The sequence below is a fragment of the Coregonus lavaretus genome, assembly GCF_964263955.1.
Source record: "Coregonus lavaretus genome assembly, contig: HAP1_SCAFFOLD_780, whole genome shotgun sequence".
Lineage (NCBI taxonomy): Eukaryota > Metazoa > Chordata > Actinopteri > Salmoniformes > Salmonidae > Coregonus > Coregonus lavaretus.
Genome location: NW_028165203.1, coordinates 1 through 20,695, shown reverse-complemented (window position 1 = coordinate 20,695; position 20,695 = coordinate 1). Strand labels below are relative to the sequence as shown.

At 43.2% G+C, this 20,695-nt stretch overlaps 1 protein-coding gene across 1 annotated transcript in view; it reads left to right on the top strand.

Moving 5' to 3' along the window:
* The window catches only part of LOC311116154 (A disintegrin and metalloproteinase with thrombospondin motifs 7-like), a gene marked incomplete at its 3' end in the record, with an annotated part of 94,765 nt that extends 74,252 nt beyond the window's left edge, over positions 1–20,513 (top strand). Inside the window, exons 16-18 of the mRNA XM_084191279.1 lie at positions 827–974; positions 19,951–20,077; positions 20,300–20,513. Of these exons, the coding sequence (XP_084047405.1) occupies positions 827–974; positions 19,951–20,077; positions 20,300–20,513 (489 nt within the window). The remainder of the gene's footprint in view (positions 1–826; positions 975–19,950; positions 20,078–20,299) is intronic.
* Between the last annotated feature and the right edge of the window lie 182 nt (positions 20,514–20,695).

The window sequence follows — 20,695 nt, the reverse complement described above, 5'->3', positions numbered from 1 at the left end:
AGCTCTGGGCTTCCCAAGGATGCTTGGTCCAGAAATTAAAGTGGAAATTGGTCTGTGATTATGCTTTTGGCTGGCATAGGTGTGTTGACTCGTTGCGAGCTCCAGCACCCGGGTGAGCTGGCCGTCTGGCTGGCTGGCTGTCTGACTGGCTGGCTGGGAGGGGAGACCATCCATGCCCCCCTCCTGTGGGATCATCCACCACCCAATCCAATCTCCTAAACACATATTAGCCACACACATCTCATACCACTAACATGAGCACATTCCACACACTCCCCAAAATACATGCCCCCCCCCCATTACCACTGCACAGCATGACACACACACACAAACGCGCGCACACACACACACACACACACACAGACAGACACAGTACACACCAAACAACAAACCCTTCAACATCACTCACTTCAAGAAATATGTGCTCCGATGCAGCAATGGCTTGTTGACTGTTTGACCTTTTAGTTTGTGTGTTTAGTGGTTTTGTCTGTCTGTCTCATGCTGTCTCGTCTGTCTCATGCTGTCTCGTCTGTCTCATGCTGTCTCGTCTGTCTCATCTGTCTCATGCTGTCTCGTGCTGTCTCGTGTCGTCTCGTGCTGCCTCGTGCTGCCTCGTGCTGCCTCGTGCTGCCTCGTGCTGTCTCGTGCTGTCTCGTGCTGTCGCGTGCTGGCTCGTCTGTCGCATGCTGGCTCGTCTGTCGCATGCTGGCTCGTCTGTCGCATGCTGGCCTGGCTCATCTGTCTCATGCTGCCTCATCGGTCTCATGCTGTCTGTCGGTCTCATGCTGTCTGTCTGTCTCATTGTGATTGATCCTATGTTCTACAGCTACTCTTCCAGGAGACCAACCCAGGGGTGCGCTATGAGTACACCATCCATAGAGAGACTCTTCTAGACTCAGACAACGACATCCCTGTCCCCGGTTTCTTCTGGAAGTATGGCTCATGGACTGAGTGCAGTGCCACCTGCGGGACAGGTAAGACCCCAATAATGGTGGTTGGCTACAATGGATGTTTACCCAGAGAAGTAGTTCATTATATCCTACTGGCCTACTGCTTACAACACATCCAGGTTATCATGCATGCATGAGTGGCTTTGCTTAGTCTCTTATGGGATCCTGTTACAATGTACTAATTCACTAGATAATAAAAACCTGGCCAACCGTTTTTAAGCTTTGAACTTTCTAAAATATATACAGTATATTATATGATAGGATAGGATAGGATGTTACTACTTGTTTATTACTCTTTCAGTGTTAGTCCCAACCAACAACATTACTATTTTAGTGTGAGTCACAACCAACAACATTACTCTTTCAGAGCGAGTCACAACCAACAACATTACTCTTTTTGTGTGAGTCACAACCAACAACATTACTCTTTCAGTGTGAGTCACAACCAACAACATTACTCTTGTAGTGTGAGTCACAACCAACAACATTACTCTTTTAGTGTGAGTCCCAACCAACAACATTACTCTTGTAGTGTGAGTCCCAACCAACAACCTTACTCTTTCAGTGTGAGTCACAACCAACAACATTACTCTTTTAGTGTGAGTCACAACCAACAACATTACTCTTTTAGTGTGAGTCACAACCAACAACATTACTCTTGTAGTGTGAGTCACAACCAACAACATTACTCTTGTAGTGTGAGTCACAACCAACAACATTACTCTTTCAGTGTGAGTCACAACCAACAACATTACTCTTTTAGTGTGAGTCACAACCAACAACATTACTCTTTCAGTGTGAGTCACAACCAACAACATTACTCTTTTAGTGTGAGTCCCAACCAACAACATTACTCTTGTAGTGTGAGTCCCAACCAACAACATTACTCTTTCAGTGTGAGTCACAACCAACAACATTACTCTTTTAGTGTGAGTCACAACCAACAACATTACTCTTTTAGTGTGAGTCACAACCAACAACATTACTCTTGTAGTGTGAGTCACAACCAACAACATTACTCTTTCAGTGTGAGTCACAACCAACAACATTACTCTTTTAGTGTGAGTCACAACCAACAACATTACTCTTTCAGTGTGAGTCACAACCAACAACATTACTCTTTCAGTGTGAGTCACAACCAACAACATTACTCTTTTAGTGTGAGTCACAACCAACAACATTACTCTTTCAGTGTGAGTCACAACCAACAACATTACTCTTTTAGTGTGAGTCACAACCAACAACATTACTCTTGTAGTGTGAGTCACAACCAACAACATTACTCTTTCAGTGTGAGTCACAACCAACAACATTACTCTTTTAGTGTGAGTCACAACCAACAACATTACTCTTTCAGTGTGAGTCACAACCAACAACATTACTCTTTCAGTGTGAGTCACAACCAACAACATTACTCTTTTAGTGTGAGTCACAACCAACAACATTACTCTTTCAGTGTGAGTCACAACCAACAACATTACTCTTTTAGTGTGAGTCACAACCAACAACATTACTCTTTCAGTGTGAGTCACAACCAACAACATTACTCTTTTAGTGTGAGTCCCAACCAACAACATTACTCTTGTAGTGTGAGTCCCAACCAACAACATTACTCTTTCAGTGTGAGTCACAACCAACAACATTACTATTTCAGTGTGAGTCACAACCAACAACATTACTCTTGTAGTGTGAGTCACAACCAACAACATTACTCTTTCAGTGTGAGTCACAACCAACAACATTACTCTTTTAGTGTGAGTCACAACCAACAACATTACTCTTTCAGTGTGAGTCACAACCAACAACATTACTCTTTTAGTGTGAGTCACAACCAACAACATTACTCTTTTAGTGTGAGTCCCAACCAACAACATTAAAATAAATTGTGGTGAAACTATATTTCTCAGTGGATGCCAATAGCATGGAATCCCTCTGTGGAGGGTAGTGAAGGATGCCAACAGCATGGAATACCTCTGTTGAGGGTATTTCTAATCCAAGGCCTTGTTGAATTTCGTTGGGCATGATTCACTCATCCTCTGTGAAGGATCCATTTGAACCCACATGAACCCCTCAAAGATGCAACATAGTCATACTCAAAGGAAAACATTCCTAGCTAATTATTCTGATTTGAGAGACTAATTCAACACTGCCCTCCTTAATGGTAAGAAGTTTGAAGTTTAAAAGGATAATTGCGAACGAGTGTAAGAGAGCTTTCACCAGGTATTTGAGAATTCCTTACATGGTTTACTGTAGCAGGCAATATCCAGTCAGGCTATGAAAGAAACTTCTTCACACATCTGTCTTTTTCTACCTTAAAGAAGCGAGTCTCAAATGGGGTAATTTCAATCCAAACAGTAACAACGAGCTTCATACACTTGACGGAACGTGAAAATCACTGCCACTCTTTTTGATGTTATTCCGCTTTATTCATTGAACCATCCAGTCATCTTCTTCCCTCTACTTTTACAGGAAATACTTTGACAGTTTCTTATATTTAGCCAGTCCCTGTGTTACGCATATTTAAAAACTTTAAATTGTATAGAATTATTTGCAAATGCAATGATCGACAGGAAAATCCCTCATTATGTTATTGTTTTCTGACTTAAACTGGCTTAAGGATCATGGAGTGATGCAGTTACTCATAATTCCATAGTGTAAAGAAAATTGGGTGGAAATGCTTGTCCAGACTGCATTTTATATCATGTCAAAGTTTTCAAAAAAGTCTTTGATCTTTTTTTCTGAAGTGCTGGTGTATACCTCTATTCGTATTTTCTCTTGGGTCCCTAACCATCTTCAGTTGAACAAGAAAGCAACCACATGATAATCGATTACAAATGGTATGGATGAGTAAAGAATGTTATTGTATAGACTTTTTTTACGCTAGTGCTTTGATATTCAGTGGTTATAAAGTGTGTCTTCTGGCTCTCAAATCCTGCCAGAATCTGGCCAGAATCAATTATTAATCAGGCCAGAATTAATTATTAACTTGTCATTAAAGTCAACCAAAAGTTACTTGAATATGCTCTCTCGCCAAAGTTCTGCAAAGGATGAAATGCTTTTAATCAAGTTGCTCTCTTCTGGAATATGATTCTCAAGGATCAAAGGCTGTGTAATAATTCAGTAATTACATTTAGTGTACTGCCTTAAAAAAGGCCCTCTGAAATTGAGTGGAAAACTGACTTGCTGCAAGGATTCTCTGACTTAAGAGAAGTAACCTCTGCATCTCCTGGGAATTGGCCTATATGGATAGGGCTACATTGAAATGTTTCTGACAGAAAAATATGGAATGCATAACCATGGTAACAATGAAAAGGGAACAGTTTAGAGATTATGGGAACATTATTAGACTAAAGGTGAGGACACAACAGTTCACCTGACACCAGACTGAATCCAAACCTTACACTGTTCATTTGATGTGCATTTTACATTAACTGTACTTTTCGCCGCATTTGTTGATAAAGAAATCTGAAAACCCTCTGGATACGTTCAGTAACGTGATAAGAATATTCTTGGAAAATGTGGGGTAGGTGCAACATAAGACAAATGAATGACAGGAGTTTGAGTGAGAGGTCTAACTGGTGTCTCCACGTGGACACAAACCTCTCCAAAGTGGACACAAACCTCTCCAAAGTGTGCACAGTTCCAAAGTAATTTCAATGCACTTGTATGACTCAGTCTTCAACAATAAGGTGAATGTTTTTAGCTCTCCTAGCTGTGCTGTTGAGGAACTAGAACACGCACTCTTGTTTGGAACACAGCCCAGCATCCCCGCCTTCGCACAATTTGCTGTTGTCTACGCAATCCAAAAAAACGGTCCGTTTATAAATCCCAATCTGGGTCAGGTGGGCATCATTTGAAAGCTTCTATTGCCAACATGACTAAGCTAAATGATAAAATATGATCTCACTGTATTAGGCTTTCACAACGCAAGTCAGAGAAGCAGATCGTCATTTTGGTGCGCATATAATGGAGTCATGAGTGCATTCAGATGTGTGGTCCGTGGAAAATGTTATTTGCAATACAACAAACAGTCTTATTCTGTTCAGGGCAACCCATAGTATAATAGCATGTCATCTTGTAACTGTACATCCAACATAGTGAACATAAATGTTGACACTAAATATTGCATTAGTTTTATGATATGAAAATGTAAAGTGCACATTTGGAGTCAGAGGTGTTTGGCTTGTATGACATCACAGCAGTATTTCATTATGATGCTCGACGTCTCAACTTTCAAAATACATCGAGTCATCTTCATTTCCCTCACTCGGACAACAACGACAAACAAAAACCCATACAGAGCTGTGAAGCGGAGACCCTGAGCTCTGACGTCATGTGTAGCATGTTACTGTACAGCCACTGCGTTCTAATTTCGGTGCTTATTGGTGTCCAAATCTGCCATTTTCAACCCGTGTAAAGGGCTACTTTTGGCCTTTCCAAAGTGAGAAAGTTAATTGGCCATTTCATCCAAGACAGGTCTGCTAATGTGTAACTGGCACTTTCAAAGGTGACATGTACAAACGCAGTCTTACCTTCAGATTGGATACGTATTGAGTTAATTAGAATGAAGGGTGAAAAGTTTGCTCCCAAGTCCCAAATGGTTTTAGCCAAACGACAGAGCACTCAAGGGGAACTAAAGCAAAGGCAATGCTGTGGGCTGATACTCCTTTGGTTGCACGAGTGCCTCTGAGACTAAGGCCATCTGTCTGCATCATGGCTGGCTGACTCCCCGAAATAGGTTTTGGGAGAAGTTTCCCAACATTTCTCTTCCTTTCTTTCTGCCACCTATCCGACAGTGGTGTCCTGACAGCAGTGTCCTGACAGCGGTGTCCTGACAGCGATGTCCTGAAGTTAATTTCAGAGTGCTGTGCTGGAGAGAGAGTCGCAGCAGGCTTTATCGCCAGGAGAGCAGAGGGCGATGACCAGACTCCATAAACATCCACAGCTTTTGGCTGCAGCATAAATACTGTTCTGGCCTGACTGCGATTTCATTATTCTGAGATACAGTGCCTGCGGAAAGTATTCAGACCCCTTGACTTTTTCCACATTTTGTTACGTAACAGCCTTATTCTCAAATTTATTAAATTGTTTTTTTCTCCTCATCAATCTACACACAATATCCCATAATGACAAAGCCAAAACAGTTTTTTTGAAAAATGTGCTAACTTATTACAAATAAAAAACGGAAATATTACATTTACATAAGTATTCAGACCCTTTACTCATTACTTTGTTGAAACACCTTTGGCAGCGATTACAGCATCAAATCTTCTTGGGTATGACGCTACAAGCTTGGCACACCTGTATTTGGGGAGTTTCTCCCATTCTTCTCTGCAGATCCTCTCAAGCTCTGTCAGGTTAGATGGGGAGCGTTGCTGCACAGCTATTTTCAGGTCTCTCCAGAGATGTTCGATCGGGTTCAAGTCCGGGCTCTGGCTGGGTCACTCAAGGACATTCAGAGACTTGTCCCGAAGCCACTCCTGCGTTGTCTTGGCTGTGTGCTTAGGGTCGTTGTCCTGTTGGAAGGTGAACCTTCACCCCAGTCTGAGGTCCTGAGCGCTCTGGAGCAGGTTTTCATCAAGGATCTCTCTGTACTTTGCTCCGTTCATCTTTGCCTCAATCCTGACTAGTCTCACAGTCCCTGCCGCTGAAAAACATCCCTACAGCATGATGCTGCCACCACCATGCTTCACCATAGGGATGGTGGCAGGTTTCCTCCAGACGTGACGCTTGGCATTCAGGCCGAAGAGTTCAATCTTGGTTTCATCAGACCAGAGAATCTTGTTTCTCATGGTCTGAGAGTCTTTAGGGGCCTTTTGGCAAACTCCAAGCGGGCTGTCATGTGCCTTTTACTGAGGAGTGGCTTCCGTCTGGCCACTCTACAATATAGACCTTATTGGTGGAGTGCTGCAGAGATGGTTGTCCTTCTGGAAGGTTCTCCCATCTCCACAGAGGAACTCTAGAGCTCTTTCAGAGTGACCATCAGGTTCTTGGTCACCTCCCTGACCAAGGCCCTTCTCCCCCGATTTCTCAGTTTGGCCGGGCGGCCAGCTCTAGGAAGAGTCTTGGTGGTTCCAAACTTATTCCATTTAAGAACTGTGTTCTTGGGGGATCTTCTATGCTGCAGACATTTTTTGCTACCCTTCCCCAGATCTGTGCCTCGACACAATTCTGTCTCGGAGCTCTACGGACAATTCCTTCGACCTCATGGCTTGGTTGTTGCTCTGACATGCACTGTCAACTATGGGACCTTATATACAGTGAGGAAAAAAGTGTTTGATCCCCTGCTGATTATGTACGTTTGCCCACTGACAATGAAATTATCAGTCTATCATTTTAATGGTAGGTTTATTTGAACAGTGAGAGACAGAATAACAACAAAAAAATCCAGAAAAACGCATGTCAAAAATGTTATAAATTGATTTGCATTTTAATGAGGGAAATAAGTATTTGACCCCTCTGCAAAACATTACTTAGTACTTGGTGGCAAAACCCTTGTTGGCAATCACAGAGGTCAGATGTTTCTTGTAGTTGGCCACCAGGTTTGCACACATCTCAGGAGGGATTTTGTCCCACTCCTCTTTGCAGATCTTCTCCAAGTCATTAAGGTTTCGAGCCATTTAAGTAAGTCATACACCCTTTGCCTTGATGACGGCTTTGCACACTCTTGGCATTCTCTCAACCAGCTTCACCTGAAATGCTTTTCTAACAGTCTTGAAGGAGTTCCCACATATGCTGAGCACTTGTTGGCAGCTTTTCCTTCACTCTGCGGTCCAACTCATCCCAAACCATCTCAATTGGGTTGAGGTCGGGTGATTGTGGAGACCAGGTCATCTGATGCAGTACTCCATCAAATAGCCCTTACACAGCCTGGAGGTGTGTTGGATCATTGTCCTGTTGAAAAACAAATGATAGTCCCACTAAGCGCAAACCAGATGGGATGGCATATTGCTGCAGAATGCTGTGGTAGCCATGCTGGTTAAGTGTGCCTTGAATTCTAAATAAATAATTGACAGTGTCACCACCAAAGCACCATCACACCTCCTCCTCCATGCTTCACGATGAGAACCACACATGCGGAGATCATTCGTTCACCTACTCTGCGTCTCACAAAGACACGGCGGTTGGAACCAACAATCTCAAATATGGACTCCAGACCAAAGGACACATTTCCACCGGTCTAATGTCCATTGCTCGTGTTTCTTGGCCCAAGCAAGTCTCTTCTTATTATTGGTGTCCTTTAGTAGTGGTTTCTTTGCAGCAATTCGACCATGAAGGCCAGATTCACACAGTCTCCTCTGGCACAGTTGATGTTGAGATGTGTCTGTTACTTGAACTCTGTGAAGCATTTATTTGGGCTGCAATTTCTGAGGCTGGTAACTCTAATGAACTTATCCTCTGCAGCAGAGGTAACTCTGGGTCTTCCATTCCTGTGGCGGTCCTCATGAGAGCCAGTTTCATCATAGCGCTTGATGGTTTTTGCGACTGCACTTGAAGAAATGTTCAAAGTTCTTGAAATGTTCCGTATTCACTGACCTTCATGTCTTAAAGTAATGATGGACTGTCGTTTCTCTTTGCTTATTTGAGCTGTTCTTGCCATAATATGGACTTGGTCTTTTACCAAATAGTATACCACCCTTACCTTGTCACAACACAACTGATTGGCTCAAACACATTAAGAAGGAAATAAATTATTCTAAAGTTTGTAATTTCCACTTTAACATTTCTGACTTGATTTGCCCTATCAAAAAAAAAAACCCTACAAACATTTCCGTTTAATTATAATCCACACAATAATTCACATTTCCTGTTGCTGCAGGATTGTTTACCAGCTGTAAGATACTGGTCAAAAATAAGGTCTGCCATCTGTACTTGGTTTGAGCCTCTCTATATTTTCAGTCTCTTCTTGGAAGCTCTCACAATTGTCATATTAATGAGTTCCAGTAGGGCTGTCCCATCCACTTAGAGTTAACAGTCAATGTCCTTTCAGTGTCTCCAGTGTTACAGTATTGTCATATGCTGCATTATATAGGGGACATGGAAGGCTAGATAAAACATTGTATGATCTTTTACAGTCAATGGCAGACCACTAAACTGATACGATTCAATGAAGGTTAGGTTATGTTTCATATCCAGCCTCTTGTCAAACAGAAGTTGTCTGTCAGCCAAGGCTGGGTATGTGTCCTTTGAGAGGTATTCAGAGTATCTATGTCCCCGAGTAGGGCGGCCTCAATTTGTCCTTTGTCTGCAACACAACCAGAGGTCAAAGGGGTTATTTGACCACGCTGCTGTGTGCTTGCATTATGCAAATATGTCGCTTATTTTCCTGTGTCAACTGTCCCATCTGTTACAGTTGAAATCCGAAGTTTATATACACTTAGGTTGGAGTCATTAAAACTTGTTTTTCAACCACTCCACAAATTTCTTGTTAACAAACTATAGTTTTGGCAAGTCGGTTAGGACATCTACTTTGTGCATGACACAAGTAATTTTTCCAACAATTGTTTACAGACAGATTATTTCACTTATAATTCACTGTATCACAATTCCAGTGGGTCAGAAGTTTACATACACTAAGTTGACTGTGCCTTTAAACAGCATGGAAAATTCCAGAAAATGATGGCATGGCTTTAGAAGCTTCTGATAGGCTAATTGACATCATTTGAGTCAATTGGAGGTGTACCTGTGGATGTATTTCAAGGCCTACCTTCAAACTCAGTGCCTCTTTTTTCTTGACATCATGGGAAAATCAAAATAAATCAGCCAATACCTCAGAAAAAAAATTGTAGACCTCTACAAGTCTGGTTCATCTTTGGGAGCAATTTCCAAACGCCTGAAGGTACCACTGCTCCAAAACTGCCATAGAAAAGCCAGACTACGGTTTGCAACTGCACATGGGGACAAAGATCGTACTTTTTGGAGAAATGTCCTCTGGTCTGATGAAACAAAAATAGAACTGTTTGGCCATAATGACCATCGTTATGTTTGGAGGAAAAAGGGGGTTCTTGCAAACCGAAGAACACCATCCCAACCGTGAAGAACGGGGGTGGCGGCATTATGCTGTGGGGGTGCTTTGCTGCAGGAAGGACTGGTGCACTTCACAAAATAGATGGCATCATGAGGAAGGAAAATTATGTGGATATATTGAAGCAACATCTCAGGACATCCGTCAGGAAGTTAAAGCTTGGTCGCAAATGGGTCTTCCAAATGGACAATACTTCCAACGTTGTGGCAAAATGGCTTAAGGACAACAAAGTCAAGGTATTGGAGTGGCCATCACAAAGCCCTGACCTCAATCCTATAGAAAATGTGTGGACAGAACTGAAAAAGCGTGTGCGAGCAAGGAGGCCTACAAACCTGACTCAGTTACACCAGCTCTGTCAGGAGGAATGGGCCATAATTCACCCAACTTATTGTGGGAAGCTTGTGGAAGGCTACCCGAAACGTTTGACCCAAGTTAAACAATTTAAAGGCAATGCTACCAAATACTAATTGAGTGTATGTAAACTTCTGACCCACTGGGAATGTGATGAAAGAAATTAAAAGCTGAAATAAATCGTTCTCACTACTATTATTCTGACATTTCACATTCTTAAAATAAGACAGGGAATTTTTACTAGGATTAAATGTCAGGAATTGTGAAAAACTGAGTTTAAATGTATTTGGCTAAGGTGTATGTAAACTTCCGACATCAACTGTATGTGTTCATAGCATTTACTCTCTAACTCAGGATATAGGGCACATTTGCCCTAGCCAGTAACGGGAGAGATAAGGCTTTGCGTAACTGTTTAAAGGGCATTTTTAAAGACAGCAGGTGCTGGTAGCCCCAAAATATTAGTCCCTGACGGCTTCTTGTGAATATGGCTTATTTTGTTGTTTCTTTCTCGGGGTTTTCATCCATAATGCATTGTTTCCTAGCTGATAAATACATTTACCTTTTTACATTTAAGTCATTTAACAGGCGTTCTTATCCAGAGCGACTTACAGTTGCATTCATCTTAAAATAGCTAGGTGGGACTAGGGCTGTGGCGGTCACGAAATGTAATCAGCCGGTGATTGTCAAGCAAATAACTGTCGGTCTCATGGTAATTTACCATTAATTAACATAAACACATTTAGCATCTCCGTGCTTCCACACACTGATGCAGACCTTTTGGAACATCTACATTTTATAAAAATCTAATAAATCCATATAATATAGTCTACACCATTATTTATTTTAGACAGGTCTAAAGAAGCATGATATGAAGAAAATGTAGTGTATTTCAGAAGAACAGAATAGCATACTCTGAGTTGTCTGTATGTTAGGTCCTGATCTGGCCATCCCAAATGGCTGTGGGCTACACTATATCATTTAGCAGACATGACTTGCTTAGAATTCTGTGGCGGCATTTTATAGTATGAAGAATACAATTGAACAAAGGTGAATAAAATAGAAAGTATATTTATCCAAACGATTTGAGGGAGTGCGCACATGCGTCTATTCTGTGTTGAGCGGTTAACAAATAAATAGGTATTCCTTAATTTAGAGTTATTAATGTAACTTTAGTTGTTCTACAAACGTTGGGCTATATGTTTAGATTTTTAATACATTGTAAGGCTGCATGATGCGACTCCTAATGATTTGAAAAATGTCGCTTGAAAGGCATGAGCTCTGCTATGGTTTTTGCGCAGGCTGTACACACTACATCAGTCACTCATTCACAATTTGACAAGCACTTGATAATGCCTAGAGTTTCACGGTGGCATCCCTATTGTGTGGCCATAATGCACCCTAAAAAAATCCATGCCGTTTGCGGCCAGTGGCCGTTGTGTCCTTCTCCCTGAGTGCTGCGCGCTCCATCACATATCGGGTCTTTCTCACAGGCTACAAGTGAAGACAGACACATTGGGGACGCAACTGCGCGCGTCCTTATCCAATTCCGAGGTGCATATTGAAGATATTGGAAGAACTGTCCACATTTACTTTTCATCAGCCAATCAGATGAGTAGGCCTAACGAACAGCAAAAGCACTAGCCAATGTCAATCTACTATCCCACATAGTACAGAGGACAACCTATTCTATTCTGTGTGCGAAATAAATATTCCAAACATAGTCTGGGACATTTGTGGGATGCGATAGATCCCAAATTAATACAATCCCAAAAACTTTTTTTTAGCAGTGTTTAGCAGCGTTTAGTTTAAATGTTGATAAACTATTAGGCTATTTCTTCACATTATAAGCGCAGCAATGCATGGATGGTAGAAGGCTATAAGCGTGAATGTTCCAATAGCGGAAAACACCGTTATCAAAAGTGATCGCAAATGCAATTTATGCATGTAATGCTTTTATTATAAAGGTGCATTTCTATGGTGAAAATTATCTTCCCCAAACTTGAAACTCACACATTGCTTATGTATGCCAGTTAGGCTCTAAACCCCTTGTGAGGTGGATTAATGTGCTTAATTTTAAGAAGTTATTTGGCCACTTTAGTTGTGATACAAACCTTATTAAAAAACATAGGCCTATGGGCTAGGCTACATGAGGTGTGCGACTATGACTCGGAACGTCGCCCAAAAAAAAGGCTTTGTTAATTATGCTGAGCATCATTCACAAGTGATAATATATAATTCACAAATGATAGGCTAATATTGTCACCCATCAGACTATTCTTGATTTTAATCTTGTCTTTACATATACTAAATAATATATGTGTGAAAATTGTTTTGATTTAGAATGGACCATTATCATGCACCTGTATCGAAACGGGGGCAGCGGGAAAAAATACATGTCATCTATGCACTTAAATAGCGAATGGAGGATGCTTTCCCCCATGGTTTATTTTTATGCCAGCCAGGTAGGCTATACTCCTGTTGTAAATATAAGCAATGTGCTTAATGTTAGGAAAGTTGAGAAATAAATATAGTAGGCTTAACCTATAGAAAGCTGATGGGATCCTCCTCTTTTTAATAGAGGCCATCACTCTGTTTTCTCGCGCAATTGCATAGCCTATAGAAATGTTGCGCAACATCAGCTCATGGGCTCTCATAAGTGTTTGATTTAGATTTTCGAAGACATTTGCATTGATGTTAGAGTGATTTAGAGGGACATTAGAATGCTGAGTACCAGGCAGTTAGCAAGTTTGGTAGGCTACTAATGACCAGCATCAGAGCTTGGAGAAGCCTAATTACCGTGACTAAATGGTCACGTGGAATTTGACTGCCTTCATGACTCGTGGCCGCCGGTGTGGCGGTAATACGGTCACCGCAACAGCCCTAGGTGGGACAACCACATATCACAGTCACAGTAAGTACATTTTTCCTCAATAAAGTGGCTTTCAGTAAAGTCAGAGCTACTAAGGGGGGAAAAAGTCAAGTGTGACTCTTTAGTTCACAAAAGGCTTTTATTTTAGATTTCATTTAATTATCTGTGCAGCTATATTTCCCCATCTGACATTGTCAAGGCGGATGCACAGTTTATTCTTTCCTTTTCAATTCGCTGCAATTACTTGTTGAGTAAAAACCAAGACTCTTGGCATGATCATGTTTACTAAATAGGAAGAGCAGACCAGAGAGTTGTCTTGATCACTCTGAATCAGACCTGACCTTTTCTATACTGAACAAAAATATAAACGCAACATGCAACAAGCAACAATTTCAACTATTTTACTGACTTACAGTTCATATAAGGAAATCAGTCAATTTAAATAAATAAATTAGGCCCTAATCTATGGATTTCACATGACTGCATGACTCCACCCACCTGGGAGCCAGGCCTACCCACTGGGGAGCCAGGCCCAGCCAATCAGAATAAGTTTTTCCCCACAAAAGGGCTTTATTACAGACAGAAATACTCCTCCGTTTCATCAGCTGTCCGGGTGGCTGGTCTCAGACGATCCCGCAGGTGAAGAAGCAGGATGTGGAGGTCCTCGGCTGGCGTGGTTACACGTGGTCTGCGGCTGTGAGGCCGGTTGGACATGCTGCCAAATTCTCTAAAACGACGTTGGAGGCAGACTTATGGTAGAGAAATGAACATTCAATTCTCTGGCAACAGCTCTGGTGGACATTCCGGAAGTCAGCATGCCAACTGCACGCTCCCTCAAAACTTGAGACATCTGTGGCATTGTGTTGTGTGATGAAACTGCACATTTTAGAGTGGCCTTTCATTGTCCCCAGCACAAGGTGCACCTGTGTAATGATCATGCTGTTTAACAGCTTCTTGATATGGCACACCTGTCAGGTGGATGGATTATCTTGGAGAAACGTTCACTAAAATGAATGTAAACAAATTTGTGCACAAGGTGTCAGAGAAATAATCTTTTTGTACAGATGGAACAGTTCTGGGAACCTTGTATTTCAGCTCATGAAACATGGGACCAACACTTTACATGAGGTTGCCTAAGTTACTTGGTACTCTGCATGAGGGCTTAGAAAGAACAGCATCTTGTAGTCAGGATATTGAACTCGTGAAAATCTTCACAGTTGTCGAGCATGTAAAGCAGTGTGAAGACAACAGAACTACTGAAGCGCCCCACTGTTTAGATGTTCTCAGTGTTGATTGCTTAGGATCCTCTTCATGCTGCTAGTATTCATCTGATCTTTCTCATAGAAAATGACTTTCTGCCCAGTGTTTCTAGGGTGGTCTCAATAGGCCCAGTGTTTATATGGGACTTTTGCCAATACTCCAAGTATAAACCTTCATAATCCTACCCTGGAGGAAATACTAATTGTTCATTATCATTTAGTTGTGGCTTATGTAATGTGTGGTTCTCTACTGTGCATGCCTGTATATGCTGTGTTTAAGCCAACACCTACAGCGTTGGATCCCAGATTTAAAAAAGGGGCCAAAATTAGATCTAAAATTACCTCAATCTTACCTCACTGGTTCTCAACTTTTGATTGGTCTAGAGGAGCAGCTAATGACTTATTTGGTATTGACCACAGCGTTGCGATTCACTGTCTGCCAGGCTGCGGATGTGCAGTCCAGTTTTAGAATTCGGAGATGAGATGACAACTTCGGATTCTGAACGTGTTAAATTCGAATAACTCATGCCAGTCGTGGCATCTGTATGCCTCTGAGTGCATGTGTCATTCATTACAATGATTGAAGACGGGCATGATGCGGCCAAATTCCCAAAGATAATTACAAATTAGACTTTGTGGAACGACACTTTGTTTTGTTTATTAAATGAGTTTAAGCTCAAAACCTAAGTACATGTAATGAATGCAAAGTGGGGACGTTAGCGAAAAACCTCTTCTGAATACTTATCAGAATTTCCGTTTGTCATTTCTTTTCCCTATCACAATAAATGACTAGTTGTTTATAATGAATCTTCTGCCATGGATGGCAACATGTGGACAATTAGCATCCCAATGGAAATCATGGGATTGGAGAGACCATTTAGCAGTATAGATTAATGCAAGATGAGGCCTACCCTGGTAACAAGCTGCACCAAATTCCGATATGTTGACATCTGCTCAGGCACCATGTTTTTATTACATTTGACATTTTAGTCATTTAGCAGACGCTCTTATCCAGAGCGACTTACAGTTAGTGAGTGCATACATTTTCATACTGCAGGCCTCCTGTATTAAATGAGACGCTTGTGCGATTTAATTCAGTTTTATGCCATCTGAGGTCGTAATTTGAGCACAGATGGTCTTGCTTCTCTATACAGTCTTCAAATTCTATGAAAAAATCTCAATGGCTAAGAGCCTGTCTCTTTAGCAGGTACTCATAGGAGTACTGCGATTTAACTATAAGTGGGTTTTCAAATTGAGCCTTCTGGAGAATGGAGGCTCGATTTTGAATTTCACAAATGCAGGTTATTTTATGGGTGCGTGCTGGTATCATTCTTCTTGCCTGAAGAATGTTAAGTAGTTTCCTTCCATTTCACTACACAGACTAACTTATTTCTTTACTTTATCATCCAATGCTCAACACAGTGCCCCTCTCTATACCCCTCTCTATACCCCTCTCTATACCCCTCTCTATACCCCTCTCTATGCCCCTCTCTATGCCCCTCTCTATACCCCTCTCTATGCCCCTCTCTATACCCCTCTCTATACCCCTCTCTATACCCCTCTCTATACCCCTCTCTATGCCCCTCTCTATACCCCTCTATACCCCTCTATACCCCTCTCTATACCCCTCTATGCCCCTCTCTATACCCCTCTCTATACCCCTCTCTATACCCCTCTCTATGCCCCTCTCTATACCCCTCTCTATACCCCTCTCTATACCCCTCTATGCCCCTCTCTATACCCCTCTCTATGCCCCTCTCTATGCCCCTCTCTATGCCCCTCTCTATACCCCTCTCTATGCCCCTCTCTATGCCCCTCTCTATACCCCTCTCTATACCCCTCTCTATGCCCCTCTCTATACCCCTCTCTATACCCCTCTCTATACCCCTCTCTATGCCCCTCTCTATGCCCCTCTCTATGCCCCTCTCTATACCCCTCTATGCCCCTCTCTATACCCCTCTCTATGCCCCTCTCTATGCCCCTCTCTATACCCCTCTCTATGCCCCTCTCTATACCCCTCTCTATACCCCTCTCTATGCCCCTCTCTATACCCCTCTCTATACCCCTCTCTATGCCCCTCTCTATACCCCTCTATGCCCCTCTCTATACCCCTCTCTATGCCCCTCTCTATGCCCCTCTATACCGCTCTCTATACCCCTCTCTATACCCCTCTCTATACCCCTCTCTATGCCCCTCTCTATGCCCCTCTCTATACCCCTCTCTATACCCCTCTCTATACCCCTCTATGCCCCTCTCTATGCCCCTCTCTATGCCCCTCTCTATACCCCTCTCTATGCCCCTCTCTATACCCCTCTCTATACCCCTCTCTATGCCCCTCTCTATACCCCTCTCTATACCCCTCTCTATACCCCTCTCTATACCCCTCTCTATACCCCTCTCTATACCCCTCTCTATACCCCTCTCTATACCCCTCTCTATGCCCCTCTCTATACCCCTCTCTATACCCCTCTCTATACCCCTCTCTATGCCCCTCTCTATACCCCTCTCTATGCCCCTCTCTATACCCCTCTATGCCCCTCTCTATGCCCCTCTCTATACCCCTCTCTATACCCCTCTCTATGCCCCTCTCTATGCCCCTCTCTATGCCCCTCTCTATGCCCCTCTCTATACCCCTCTCTATGCCCCTCTCTATGCCCCTCTCTATACCCCTCTCTATGCCCCTCTCTATGCCCCTCTCTATACACCTCTCTATGCCCCTCTCTATACCCCTCTCTATACCCCTCTCTATACTCCTCTATACCCCTCTCTATGCCCCTCTCTATGCCCCCCTCTATACCCCTCTCTATACCCCTCTCTATACCCCTCTCTATACCCCTGTATATAGGAATTTAGATCTTCCTTTTATCATCACAAAACTAACAAATCGATTTAATTCAACTAATAACGACCCCACATTCCATGCTGTTTTTCATTATGACAAGGGCAAAAAAGCAATTACAATAACTGTAGCTGAATGCCTCCACTAAAGTGTATCTTTGACTAAGTCAATTATATTTTCTATATAAATGTGATTTCATTATTCTGATACATCTCTGTCCTCTGTTATAACCATGCTGACTTAATGACTTTCTTCTTTGGAATACTGAGCCGTGGTGAATTCTTGGTATTTCTATGTAGGCGGCTGATGACACGCCTCCTCCTGTAGTTGGACTGAAGTCTGCTTGTATACAGTACTCTCTGACTCTCCTCTGGTTTGTGAATGCATTATGCCTGGCACTTACTACCATACCCCGTTCAAAGGCACTTAAATATTTTGTCTTGCCCATTCACCCTCAATGGCACACGTACGTAATCCATGTCTCAATTGTCTCAAGGCTTAAAATCCTTTAACCTGTCTCCTCCCCTTCATCTGCACTGATTGAAGTGGTTTTAACAAGTGACATCAATACGGGATCATAGCTTTCACCTGGATTCACCTGGTCAGTGTATGTCATGGAAAGAGTAGTTTTGACTGTCTGGATAAGTAGTTCCCAATCTCTTTCCCTCATTATTGTGGAGTAGATCTGAGATAGAGATTGACATTGCTCTGTGTTTATCATATCAGAACATGATAGTTTACCATAGCTGTCACTGAATGTTTCATTTCCTATCATACAATATAATCCTATGCAGTATTCACAAGTTGAAGTACATTACACCTGGTGAGTTCTGGGTATAAAATGACTGGTTCCCACCGTTCAGTTTAATGTTATGACTTTCCCAGGAAAGCCCAGGGGTTCTGTCCCGTTCTATTCAAGCCGTGTAGGAGTGTAACAGCTATACTTTAGATATACACCTCTTTTATCAAGATACTGCTGTGAGCAAAATGATGTGAGCCTCATTCTGCAGAAAACATTATGTGAGGGACCCGTGGTTTAACCAATACATCAGACATGCTCCTGAGCATCCCTCTAATCTACGTCTCTGATAGCAGATCCCACTGATGCTTCCCTTTTCCCAGTCCCTTATCTGATGTCATTTCCTCCCTCTTCCCCCCTTACCTGTCCCCCTTTCCCCTCACTCCATCCCTTCATCCCTTTCTACTGGTTCGACAGACTGAACGGTATTCTTTAACCAGCGGACAAGATGTGCCTCCCCCTCCCTCTCCCAAGGGTTGCCGTGCCTCCCCCTCCCTCTCCCAAGGGTTGCCGTGCCTCCCCCTCCCTCTCCCAAGGGTTGCCGTGCCTCCCCCTCCCTCTCCCAAGGGTTGCCGTGCCTCCCCCTCCCTCTCCCAAGGGTTGCCGTGCCTCCCCCTCCCTCTCCCAAGGGTTGCCGTGCCTCCCCCTCCCTCTCCCAAGGGTTGCCGTGCCTCCCCCTCCCTCTCCCAAGGGTTGCCGTGCCTCCCCCTCCCTCTCCCAAGGGTTGCCGTGCCTCCCCCTCCCTCTCCCAGGGTTTGTCAATCAAGGTGTAAGTCAGCTAGCAGACAAAGCCGTCTCATTGGCCCATGCAGGAAGGACCGGTGGAGGTGAGAGGTTGGCCCCTGCTCAGATGGGTTGGAAGCCCTGAGGAGGAGTAGAGGGTAATGACGGGGAGAAAGATGAGAGGAACAGATACATCTGTCTCGCCGCCTCAAGGGGTTTCCTTCTTGTCTTGTCCAGGGCTGTCTCACAAACACAACTCTCACCACAGCTGCTTCCTAGATTTTAGGCTTGTTCTGGCTATGAGGTGTGAGATGTGAGGGATGTTATCTCGGGGAGCTGTGAGCCGAGCAGAAGATGAAGCTGGATAATAAAGTTTCTGTTTTACATTCAGACAAGCAAGTCCCAGCTTCTGTCTAGCAAGTCCCAGCTTGCTAGACAGAAGTTTATGAGAATAATTAGGAATGTGTCTCCAATGGATTTCAGAGTTCTTTGTGTTTTGAACTACTGTAAACATTGACTTACAGTAACCCCTTTGCAAAATCTCAAGTTACCCCTATATTGCTGGGTATAAAATGTAGAGTAATATCTATAATTCATCATTAAGGAAGACACGTTATATAATGAATAACAGTATCATGTATTAGCCTAACATTCATTTATATTCAGTCTTTTAATAATTATCCATGTTTCCAGAATTTAATTGCATTGGTAATTTGACAACCCACAATGCCTGCAGATCATTCCAGATCCCAGTCTACGGTCTATTAATTACTGGATATAGATGTGTTCACTGCAACAACGTTGACAGACCAGCATTTGCTGTAGGAATCTGCATTGAAAGCAATTAATCAGTCGTTTATCTTAAACTGTAGAAACATTGGACTTGTGTTCATGCCTGTGTAAGTTTCTGTTCTGATGCCTGCTGCTTGATGCTTGTCCAAGGATATGTCTGGGTGCTTTGGTGTGTGTCTGCGTTTTAGATGTGTGTGTGTGTGTGTGTACATGAAGTATACATGTCTGTCTGTCTGTCTCCGTTACTGCGTGTATACGTGTGTTAGAATCTGTGTGGGTCTTTCTGTGTGTGGGTGTGTATCATTTCTAACAGCTGGTCCTATATATCCCACTGGAATTCCAGGTGTCCAGCGACAGATTGTTCACTGTGTGGAGAGGACCTCTGGGATAGTGGAAGAGGGCTACTGTGACCCAACGACCCGTCCTGACGATAAACGAGCCAGCTGCAACGAGGAGCTTTGCCCAGCCATGTGAGTTTTCCCCCAGGACCAGATTTCTACTGGGACAAGACCCACTGTAGGGCTCGCATGCTCTAAAATACACACACACATACGTACATGCACACACAAACAAATCATACATGCGTTCATAAACACACTAGAAGGAACACACCCTCTCATACATGCACTAAGCATAAACACACACACACATTACACTTTCTGTCTGTCTTTCTCCGTGGCCATTCCATTCAGATGGTGGGTGGGTGAGTGGCAGAAATGCTCGGCCACGTGCGGTGAGAAGGGCTTGGCCAAGAGGACGGTGCTATGCATCCAGGCCGTGGGTCTGGAGGAGAACAGAGCCCTGCAGCCTTCTGAATGTCACCACATGCCCAGGCCTGAGTCAGCGGCACCCTGTAACACTCATGTCCCCTGCCCCGCGGACTGGTCCACCGGCAACTGGTCAGAGGTGAGGAGACCATTCAGGGGAATGTGATCTGGCTCCAGCAGTGACTCACACAGAGATGGGAGAGGCTAAGGAAGGAAGGAACATCTGGTCTCATCTTGTTTAATGTGGAAAGCAGATTTTTCTGCACTGGGAGTACAAGTTGAAACATAGAGGCTAGTTTTACTCCGTTTCCACAATATTTG